This window comes from Cervus canadensis, chromosome 8 (genome assembly GCF_019320065.1).
Source record: "Cervus canadensis isolate Bull #8, Minnesota chromosome 8, ASM1932006v1, whole genome shotgun sequence".
In the NCBI taxonomy this organism is placed as follows: domain Eukaryota; kingdom Metazoa; phylum Chordata; class Mammalia; order Artiodactyla; family Cervidae; genus Cervus; species Cervus canadensis.
In genome coordinates this window covers 19,908,321-19,920,376 of record NC_057393.1, presented here as the reverse complement: position 1 = coordinate 19,920,376, position 12,056 = coordinate 19,908,321, and the positions used below count along the sequence as shown (strand labels likewise).

Here is a 12,056-nt window from a genome sequence, read left to right as displayed (position 1 = left end):
TGCAAAGAGAACGCACTGGTCACAGCAAACACCCTTTACCAACAACACAAGAGATGACTCTACACATGGATATCACCAGATGGTCAATACCAAAATCAAATGGATTATATTCTTTGCTGCTGAAGATGGAGAAGCTCCATACAGTCAGCATGAAAAAGACCGGGAGTTGACTGTGGCTCAGACCATGAACTCCTTGCAAAAAACAGGCTTAAATTGAAGAAAGTAGGGAGAACCACCAGGCCATTCAGGTATGACGTAAATCAAATCCCTTATGATTATACAGTGGAAGTGACAAATAGATTCAAGGGATTAGATTTGACAGAATGTCTGAAGAACTATGGACGGAGGTTTGTGACATAGTATAGGACGCAGTGATCAAAACCATACATGAGAAGAGGAAATGCAAAAAGGCAAAATGGTTGTCTGAGGAGGCCTTACAAATAGCTGAGAAAGGAAGAGAAGCAAAAGGCAAGTGAAGAGGAAAGATATGCCCATCTGAATGCAGAGTTCCAAAGAATAGCAAGGAGAGATAAGAAAGCCTTCTTAGGTGAGCAGTGCAAAGAAATAAGAGGAAAACAATAGAATGGGAAAGTCTAGAGATCTCATCAAGAAAAATCAGAGATACCAAGGGAACATTTCATGCAAAGATGGGCACAATAAAGGATAGAAACAGTATGGACCTAACAGAAGCAGAAGATATTAAGAGGTGGCAAGAATACATGGAAGAACTATACATAAAAGATCTTCATGACCCCAGTAACTGTAATGGTGTGATCACTCACCTAAAGCCTGGAGTGTGAAGTCAAGAGAGCCTTAGGAAGCATCACTATGAACAAAACTAGTGGAGGTGATTGAATTCCAGTTGAGCTATTTCAGATCCTGAAAGATGATGCTGTTAAAATGCTGTACTCAATATGCCAGCAAATTTGGAAAACTCAGCAGTGGCCAAAGAACTGGAAAAGGAGTGTTTTCATTCCAATCCCAAAGAAAGGCAATACCAAAGAATGTTCAAACTACCACACAGTTGCACTCATCTCACACACTATAATGCTCAAAATTCTCCATGCTAGGCTTCAGCAGTGGGTAAACCGAGAACTTCCAGATGTTCAAGCTGGGTTTAGAAAAGGCAGAGGAATCAGAGATCAAATTACCAACATCGCCTGGATCATAGAAAAATCAAAAGAATTACAGAAAAACATCTACTTCTGCTTCATTGACTACAGTAAAGCCTTTGACTGTGTGGATCACAACAAACTGTGGAAAATTCTCAAAGAGATGGGAATACCAGACCACCCTACCTGCCTTCTGAGTAATGTGTATGCAGATCAAGAAGCAACAGTTAGAATTGGACATGGAACAATGGACTGGTTCCAAATTGGGAAAGGAGTACATCAAGGCTGTATATTGTCACCCTGCTTATTTAACTTATATGCAGAGTACATCATGTGAAATGCCAGGCTAGCTGGAATCAGGATTGCCGGGAGAAATATCAATAACCTCAGATACGCAGATGACACCACCCTTATGCCAGTAAGTGAAGAGGAACTAAAGAGCCTCTTAATGAAAGTGAAAGAGGAGAGTGTAGAAGCTGCCTTAAAACTCACCATTCAAAAAATTAAGATCATGGCATCCGGTCCCATCACTTCATGGCAAATAGATAGGGAAACAATGGAAACAGTGAGACTTTATATTTTGGGGCTCCAAAATCACTGCAGATGGTGACTGCAGCCATGAAATTAAAAGACGCTTGCTTCTTGGAAGAAAAGCTATGACCAACCTAGACAGCATGTTAAAAAGAAGAGACACTACCCAACAGAGGTCTGTATTTTCAATGCTATGGTTTTTCTAGTAGTCATGTATGGATGTGAGAGTTGGACCATATAGAAAGCTGAGTGCTGGAGAATTGATGGTTTTGAACTGTGGTGTTGGAGGAGACTCTTGAGAGTCCCTTGGACTGCAAGGAGATCAAACCAGTCCATCCTAAAGGAAATCAATCCTGAATATTCATTGGAAGGACTGATACTGAAGCTGAAGCTCCAATACTCTGGCCATCTGATGCAAAGAACTGACTTATTGGAAAAGACCCTGATCCTAGGAACGACTGAGGGCAGCAGGAGAAGGGGACAGCAGAGGATGAGATGGTTGGATGGCATCACTGACTCAATGGTTATGAGTTTGAGCAAGCTCCGGGAGTTGGTGATGGACAGGGAAGCCTGGCGCGCTTCAGTCCATGGGGTCGCAAAGAGTCGGACACGACTGAACTGAGTCAAAACTATGGTTTTGCCAGTAGTCATGTATGAATGTGAGAGTTGGACCATAAAGAAGGCTGAGTACCGAAGAATCAATGCTTTCAAATTGTGATGCTGGAGAAGATTTTTGAGAGTCCCTTGGACTGCAAGATCAGCCTGTCAATCTTAAAGGAAATCAACCCTGAATATTCATTGGAAGGACTGATGCTGAACTGAAGCTCCAGTATTTTGACCATCTGATGTGAAGAGCCAACTCATTGGTAAAAGCCCTGATGCTGGGAAAGATCGAGGACAGGAGCAGAAGGAGTGAGAGAGGATGAGATGGTTGAATGGCATCATGTACTCAATGGACAGTGTGAACAAACTCTGGGAGATAGTGAAGGACAGGGAAGCCTGTGTGCTCTAGTCCATGGGGTCACGAAGAGTCGGATACAACTGAGCGACTGAACAACAACAACAGAAACAGGTTTACAGTTCTTCACTGGGCTATCATATTGGTATATGTAGTTAGAGGTTATTAATTTTCACTACTATATAATATTCCATAGGGTGGATATACCACAGTTTTATTTATTCTGTTGTTTTTGGCTGGACAATACCAAATACTTGTGCAAACTTCATTTATTACTGTTGAATGCAAATTGGTACAGCCACTTTGGAAGACAGTGGCAGTTTCTTGCAAAGCTGAACACAGTCTTATCATACAGTCTATCAGTCATGCTTCTCTTTACCCAAATGAGTTAACTTATGTCCATGGAAAAACTGTACACAAAATACTTTTAGCAGGTCTATTCATAATTGCTAAAAATTGGAAGTAACAAAGATATCCTTCAATAAATGAGTGAATAATAAAGTAGTATACCCATACAATAGAATATTGTTCAGTGGTAAAAAAAAGAAATGCATATTTCTAAATTAAAGAAATTAACCTGGAAAAGCTGTGTATTGTGTGATTCTAACTATACAACATTCTGGAAAAAGCAAAAATACAAGATCAGTAGTTGCTAGGGGCCCTAGTAGGAGAGTCAGATCAATGAGTAGTGAAGCACTGAAGATTTTTAGATCAGTGAAACTTATATGTGATACTGTAATCATGGGTACATGCTATTACGCATTTACCAAAATCTACAGAACTGGACAACACAGAGTGGATGGATGTCAGTGTAAAATATGGACTTTTAGTTAATAATGATAATCTATAAATGTTGGTTCATCAACTGTAATGCACAATGTTGGATGTTAATAATAGTGGAAACTGTGGGGAGGGTGGTATATGAGACCTCTGGACTTAGTTTGCAGTTTTTCTGTAAACCTGAAACTGCTCTAACAAACAAAACTCTACTCTTAGTACCCTCGCCACTATTTCCTTAGTCAAAGTTGAAGCCCACAAGACTAAATAAATCTGACTTCGGGCTATTTCATCTATCACTTTCTTCATTACTCATCCTTCCAGCCACGTTGGCTTCCTGTTGTGTTTTGAATTCCTTTCTTGCCTCAGGGTCTTTGTATTTGCTGTTCACTCAGCTTCTCCCAGATATTTCCATTGTCTTTCCTCTTCATTATTCAGGTGTGTATATTCAAATGCTACTCCATTGGGGTTATTTTCCTCTTCTGCTGCTGCTGCTAAGTTGCTTCAGTCGTGTCCGACTTGTAGCGACCCCATGGACTGCAGCCTACCAGGCTCCGTCCATGGGATTCTCCAGGCAAGGGTACTGGAGTGGCTTGCCATTGCCTTCTCTGTTACCTTTTCTACTTACTGTCAATCCCTCTAATCTCTCCTTCCCACCATCACATTCTTTTACCTTGCTTTCTTTTCTTTTATAACTTTTATACATCTCAGTTCAGTTCAGTCACTCAGTCGTGTCCGACTCTTTGCAACCCCATGAACTGCAGCACGCCAGGCCTCACTGACCATCACCAGCTCCCGGAGTTTACTCAAACCCATGTCCATTGAGTTGGTGATGCCATCCAACCATCTCATCCTGTCGTCACTTTCTCCTCCTGCCAGCATCCCAGCATCAGGGTCTTTTCAAATGAGTCAGCTCTTCGCATCAGGTGGCCAAAGTGTTGGCATTTCAGCTTCAACGTCAGGCCTTCCAGTGAACACCCAGGACTGATGTTTAGGATGGACTGGTTGGATCTCCTTATAATCCAAGGGACTCTCAAGAGTCTTCTCCAACACCACAGTTCAAAAGATCAATTCTTCGGTGCTCAGCTTTTTTATAGTCCAACTCTCACATCCATACATGACCACTGGAAAAACCATAGCCTTGACTAGATGGACCTTTGTTGGCAAAGTAATGTCTCTGCTTTTTAATATGCTGTCTAGATTGGTCATAACTTCCAAAGAGTAAGCGTCTTTTCATTTCATGGCTGCAATCACCATCTGCAGTGATTTTGGAGCCCAGAAAAATAAAGTCAGCAACTGTTTCTACTGTTTCCCCATCTATTTGCCATGAAGTGATGGGACCGGATGCCATGATCTTAGTTTTCTGAATCTTGAGCTTTAATCCAACTTTTTCACTCTCACTTTCATCAAGAGACTCTTTAGTTCTTCACTTTCTGCCATAAGGATGGTGTCATCTGCATATCTGAGGTTATTGATATTTCTCCTGGCAATCTTGATTCCAGCTTGTGCTTCATCCAGTCCAGCATTTCTCATGATGTACTCTGCATATGTTAAATAAGCAGGGTGACAGTACACAGCCTTGAGGCACTCGTTTTCCTGTTTGGAACCAGTCTGTTGTTCCATGTCCAGTTCTAACTTGCTTCCTGACCTGCATACAGGTTTCTCAAGAGGCAGGTCAGGTGGTCTGGTATTCCCATCTCTTTTAGAATTTTCCACACTTTATTGTGATCCACATAGTCAAAGGCTTTGGCATAGTCAATAAAGCAGAAATAGATGTTTTTCTGGAACTGTCTTGCTTTTTTGATGATCCAGTGGATGTTGGCAATTTGATCTCTGGTTCCTCTGCCTTTTCTAAAACCAGCTTGAACATCTGGAAGTTCACGGTTCATGTATTGCTGAAGCCTAGCTTGGAGAATTTTGAGCATTACTTTACTAGCGTGTGAGATGAGTGCAATTGTGCGGTAGTTTGAACATTCTTTGGGATTGCCTTTCTTTGGGACTGGAATGAAAACTGACCTTTTCCAGCCCTGTGGCCACTGCTGAGTTTTCCACATTTGCTGGCATATTGAGTACAGCACTTTCACAGCATCATCTTTCAGGATTTGAAATAGCTCAACTGGAATTCCATCTCCTCCACTAGCTATTTTTTTTTTTTTTTTTTTACACAAATCTGTCTCCTTCATTGTTGGTGTATGGACTCAGAACACCACCACAACATATTTCCTTGGCCTAAAAAATCACTGGATTAACAAGGAGTTTTAACAGAGGAACAGGAGTGCTGTACTGAGAGGCTTTCTCCTCCACTAGTTTTGTTCGTAGTGGTGCCTTCTAAGGCCCACTTGACATCTCATTCCAGGATGTCTGGCTCTAGCTGAGTGTGAGTGGTCACACCGTCTTGATTATCTGGGTTGTGAAGTTCTTTTTTGTACCATTCTTTTGTGTATTCCTGCCACGTCTTCTTAATATCTTCTGCTTCTGTTAGGTCCATACTATTTCTGTTCTTTATTGAGCCTGTCTTTGCATGAAATGTTCCCTTGGTATCTCTAATGTTCTTGAAGAGATCTCTAGTCTTTCCCATTCTATTGTTTTCCTCTATTTCTTTGCATTGATTGCTGAGGAACACTTTCTTATCTCTCCTTGCTATTCTTTGAAACTCTGCATTCATATGGGTATATCTTTCCTTTTCTCCTTAAAGTCTCACCTTGATTATATATTGTTTATTTTTCCTTACTAAAATACAAGTTCCCTGAGGGCAGCAAACTTTTTTCCTGCCTTGTCCCTCTTTTTCCCTATTGCATCTTCAATCCCTAGAATAGTGTCTAGCACACAGTAGGTGCTTAATAAAGATTTGTAGGGTGGATCAATGAATTCTGTGTTCTCTCTGTAGGAAGTCAAACTTAAAAAATTGCTTAGTAAGTATGGAATGTGAGTCATAAAATGCTTCCTATTAATGGCTGTGTCATCAATATGATAACATGGTGCATTCATTTTCACTGAAAGGTACGTCTGCTCCACAGCCAGGAAACTTCTCTTTATTGGTTGAAAACTGCTCTTCATGTACAGTGTAGGAGAGACTGCTCATGTTTATGTCTTGAATCTGCCCCACCCCCCACCCCACCCCCCCATTTTCCTTTTTAGATTAAAAAATGTACAAAAACATGGAAAAATCACAAAATACAAATATATAAAGTAGAAAAGAGAAACCTCTCTTAAACCTAGCCAGAGACAAGTCACTGTTAAGACATTGATGATTATTCTTTAGAACCATCTGAGATGAACTTATATTTTTAAAGTAATATTTGGATCATATATAGTGAGATAAATGTTTAAAAGTACTAGATAACTGGTCCAAGTATAGAAATAATAAAAAGTGTGAAAGTATTTTATGAACTCCTTCAATATTTAATATCCTGTCTTTTCTGAATTGTAATGCAAGCTCTTATCCTGGCACAAAATTTATCATATATTCAGAATTGTCAGATGTTTCTGACTATTTTGAATATGAAGAAAAAAGCTTGAGCAGTTATGAGTGTTGCTCTAAAGAAGAGAGATCTTAAACTTCTTTTCTCTCCACATTAAAAATGTTTTGTACATTTAATAGGACATTTTGGATTCGTTTTGAAAATATTTTAGATTTTCCTGGAAGCTATCTTTTATTAATTATAAATGTCCCTGAAGTTTTTTAGATCTTTTTCATTGGACTGAAGAAAATTCAAAGTTCCTAAGAGAAAATGTTTGTCTTATCTTTTAAAATGTATACATGGGTTTTGCAGAAAATCTAAAAATAAGTTTCAAATTTAACTCAGCAATATATATAATATACTCATGAGTTTATTGTAGTTCATGGACTAACAGATCAAACTTAAAAATCAGGTTATTTTTGTGTGCTGATGCTGTTAAGAAATTAAATCACATTTCCTGAGTTTTAAGCATTTTCAAAACCATAATTACTAGATTGTGAGAAAGAAGTATTAGTCGATGACACTCTTCTTAATGTATCAGTGTTAACATAATTTCCTGATGTTGCAGAGTGTTGTATTATTAGAGGATGATTTTCTGGAGAGAATACATGCTCAAAATAATTCAGTTATCATATGGATGGTGATTTACATAAAAGATTTAATTTGAATCAAAGTAATTCTGCATTTTAAAAACACTTATTTTTTAGTTTAATGTTAGGTAGTCATATGTAAGTTCCTGTCCTAAGATACTGGTAATTCATCTGTTTATGTGTTCATGGGTATCAAACTGGCATCCTGAACACTGAAAAAAAAAAAATAAGCCCACAGTTATGTTTGATAACACTTTAACCTAAAAATTAGTTGTTAGTATTTGAACATTAGATTTTATATCAAAATATAAATTTCCAGGTTTTTTTTCCAAAAGTGTAAGGATTGGACAGTATTTGAGCTTTCTCATCCCAACATTGCAGTGATAATCAGGGACAGTTTTGGCGATGTTAAACAACAAAGGACATTTGTTAATGTCTGGATGATTGTCATGACTTGGTGGGGAGTTGCTCTTGGCATCTTTTGGCTAAAAAGACCAGGGATGCTGCTTATGCATGGGACACCTTTCTATAGCAAAGAATTATCTGGTCTAAAATATTTCAGTATTGAGTTTTAGGAGTCCTGTAATATAGCAGTAATTGAGCTGAGTTGAATCATATCTGTTTCATATAGGCTATAGTTAGCCATAGTCTCCTCTCAACTTGCTTTATTTACATGCTGGGACTCTTATATACTTGAATTTATGCATCTTCCTTTAAAGTAGTGAGAGTTACTTTCATAGGAGTTGAAACAACTTTGAGTATTAGAAAAGTTGTGGCAAATACAGAAAACATTTGTTACTTCTGGCATGACGAGTATTAGCATCCAAATTTTATTTTCCCCAGTTATCATTTATTCTTTCAGTTAACATGGTGCTATGTACTAGGTACTACACAATATGTGGAGGAGATAAACAGCTGCTTACACTTGAAGGCTTTTATTAGAGAATTGTTCGGTTTATCATTATGTAATGCTTTCTATATCTGTGATAATCTTCCTTGCTTTGAAGTTGGCTTTGTCTGAAATCTGTGTAAATATTTCAGCTTTCTTTTAATTAACATTAGCATTGTATTTCTCCATCCTTTTATTCTTAATCCACCTGTGTCTGTAAAATAGGTTTTTAAAAGACTATACTATTTGGGGGTGGGGGGGGCAGGGTCTTGTTTCTTAAGTCCACTCTGATGGTCTCTGTCTTTTATTTGTTTCATTCGCTGTCATATTTAAAGTGTTTATTGATTTAGTTGGGTTGATATCAACCACATTTGGAACTGTTTTCTATATCTTGTTCTCTATTTTTTATTTTTCTTTGTCTTTCATCGTTTTTCTGCATTATCTGGGTTTAATTGAGCATTTTGTATTAGTTCATTGTCTCTCTCCTTAGCATATCATGTATACTTGTATTACTCTTTTTTGTTTGTATGTATGTATGTTTGTGATTGCCCTGGAGTTTGTGGCATAAATTTACAGCTAATATAAGTCCACCTTCAGATAACACTCTAGCACTCAGTGTGGTGGCTTACAACAGAAGATTCCCAGCTCTTCCCTCCTGTCCCTCACAACACTGCTGTCATTCATTTCATCCACCCTTAATCTATAGTTACCCAGTATATTGTTGCTCTTCATACTTTGAACAAACTGTTATCTGTTAGATCAATTAAGAGTAAGAAAATAAAAGATTTTATTTTATCTTATTCCTTCTCTATTGTTCCTTTCTCTATGTAGAGCTAGGTTTCTGACTTACATCATTTTCCTTCTTTCTGAAGAACTTATTTTAATATTTCTTGAAAGACAGGTCCACTGGTGACAAATTCCCTCATTTCTGTTTATCTGAGAAGGTCTTTACTTCTCCTTTACTTTGAAGGATAATTTCATTGGATACAAACTTTCAGGTTGGTGATTTTTTTTCTTTCTCTCAACACTTAATAAGTATTCCATTCCATTCTCTTCTTGCCTGCATTATTACTGAAGAGAAGTCCAGTGTGTTTACCTTGTTCCTATATAGGTAAAGTTCTTCCCCCGCCTCAGTCTCCCTTCAGAATTTTATCTTTGATTTTCTGTATATGATTTTGAATATGATATGCCTAGGTGAGAATAGGAGGGGGCTTTTATCTTCACTCTGAGAACCTACAGTGGGACTCCTGGAGGTAAAGCACAGGGATTCCAGTTTGTCCATATCCTTGCCAACATTTGTTTTGTTTTGTTGTTTCCTTTTGTTCACAGCCATCTTCAAGGGTATAAAGCAGTATCTTATCTAATTGATTTACATTTTTTAATGATTAGTGATGTTGAGCATCTTTCATGTGTTTATTGTCCATTTGCATATCTTTGGAAAAATATTCAGGTTCTTTACCCACTTAAAAATTTTTTTTTTTGGTTGCTGTTGAATTATGGAAGCTCTTTATACATTTGGGCTGTTAATCCCTTCCCAGATATATGATTTGTCAATATTTCCCCTTATTCTGTGGGTTGCCTTTTCATTCTCCTGATAGGGTCTTTTATACACATAAGTTTTCAATTTTGAAATCCAGTTAATCTGTTTTCTCTTTGTTGCTTAGGATGTGACAGTAATATGCCCTACACCCATTTTTCAGTTTTATGCACGTTATTTACTTCTCTTTCTTGCTTCCAACTTCTCCCTGCCCCCCCAAAAAAGGAAAAATCATGAGAGAGCCAATCTAGCTTTTATAAATAAGTTTTTGAAGACAGAAAAACACTTAAGAATAATCTAAATTGCCAGTACAGTCCTTTCAAACAGAATGAGGAGAAAAATACCTTATTTTGTATCCTTTTGGAGTAATATTAAATTGAGAAGCAGTTTTTGATTTATAACTCTCACTTTACATATTTGTATAACACCAGAACACATGCTTATTTGAAAGCATATATATTTTGAGGTAAGGTGACCCTCAAATTAAGATCTATCTGACATTATTGTGTTGAATTTGATTTAAAAATTAGTAAGCTCTTTTTGAAGTATAGAATGTACAAATGTAAATGTGGTTAAATTAGTTAATTAAAAATATATAATATTGGTTGATAATGATTTACAGTCAACATGTTAATATTATCAGATGTCATTTTCTTTTTTTCTTTAGGTATAATTGACATAAAACCATATATTAGCTTCAGTTGTACAACATAGTTCAGTATTTGTAAGATGTCATTTTCAAACAAGAGTTTCAGATTTTGTTTAACTTTTACTTTGTGAGAAAAAGTATAGTTATGATATAAAATGTTTTATTTCTCAGAAATTCTTACATTTTTATGTCGATCAATTTACAGGTGAATTATGTAACCTCATTACGCTGGATGTAGCTCACAATCAACTTGAACACCTTCCAAAGGAGATTGGAAACTGCACTCAGATAACCAACCTTGACTTGCAGCACAATGAATTGTTAGACCTCCCAGATACTATTGGTATGAAAAGAGAAAGAAGATACTGTTAATCATTTATAGCTACTCGGACATTAAAACCTATTTCAGTAATAAAGTTAAAAGATTAAAATTCAGCATTGTTGAAGTGGTAAAACTTCTGAAAGATAGTATTTTATTTTATTTTTCATTTATTTTTATTAGTTGGAGGCTTGAAAGATAGTATTTTAAAATCATTTTTTATTTCCATTTCTAGGAAAGGAAAATGAGCTCAGTTAAATTGTAAAGAAGATAGAATATTGAATAATGTGTATATGTTCTATAACTCTGTGCTTAAATTGCAGAATGGGTACATTTTTTGTTTTTGCTTATTTCAGAAATGTTGCATGCTCTTGTATAGGGTGTGGTCCCTTCTATGCTAAAATAGACCACACTGAAAAATAAAATCATTGCTGTTTAGTTTTTAAAACATGGCAAGTACATTTTAAAGTTTGCTCATCTGTAATATCGAGGGATTAAAAGAGAAGATGTCTCAAAATGCATAATGTGTTTTGAAGACATAGTCAAACTACAGAAAGTTGATGTGTTCCATATTTATAAATTCTTGTTTATATTTCTGAATGCCCCCAAACTTATACAAACAGTAAAGGGAGTTTTAAAAATTTTGGATGCTTTTAGTTATCGCTGTGGTGTGAGGAAACTATTAGGTTTATTTAAAAAAAATTACCCTGTACTTAGTTTGTTAATTTAGTAATGAATATTTATAAGGTTCTATTACTAAATTGCATGAGGCCTATGATAATGTTATCTTTCTCCAGAAGAATTTTTATTTGCTTCTCTCAGGTACCTAGAGAGACCACTTTAATCCATCCGTGTTCTAAGGGTTGTGATTTTTCTGGTCCTCTCAAGTGATTCAGAGGCAAACTGCAGAGTAATTGGAGGGCCGTTTTAATTCTGATTTCACCCCTCATACTAGGGTGCAGCCCTGTAGGGTCCTAGCTGATGCTGATTACTAGACTCCTCACCCTTGACAGGCCGTAGATTTTGACTCTTGGCAAATCATACCTTCACCTTTCAGTTACATCTTCTATTTAAGAGAGCACTCTTAGGACAAAAATCTCCTGTGCTTTGCTTGTTTCTGGGTTCCCAGCTGGCTTCCAGCCTGGTTGCTGCTAGTCATTATCATACTCGTTTTCTGATTTTTGTTTTAGAAGTGTTCTTAGTTTTCTGCAGTGGGGGGGTTTGCTTGAATTA

At 37.0% G+C, this 12,056-nt stretch overlaps 1 protein-coding gene across 3 annotated transcripts in view; it reads left to right on the top strand.

Moving 5' to 3' along the window:
* Positions 1–12,056, top strand: part of SHOC2 (SHOC2 leucine rich repeat scaffold protein) — an 80,897-nt gene that overhangs the window by 42,187 nt on the left and 26,654 nt on the right. For all 3 annotated transcript variants that reach the window (XM_043475449.1, XM_043475448.1, XM_043475450.1), the window contains exon 3: positions 10,710–10,847. In XM_043475449.1, coding sequence (XP_043331384.1) covers positions 10,710–10,847 — 138 coding nt within the window. The remainder of the gene's footprint in view (positions 1–10,709; positions 10,848–12,056) is intronic.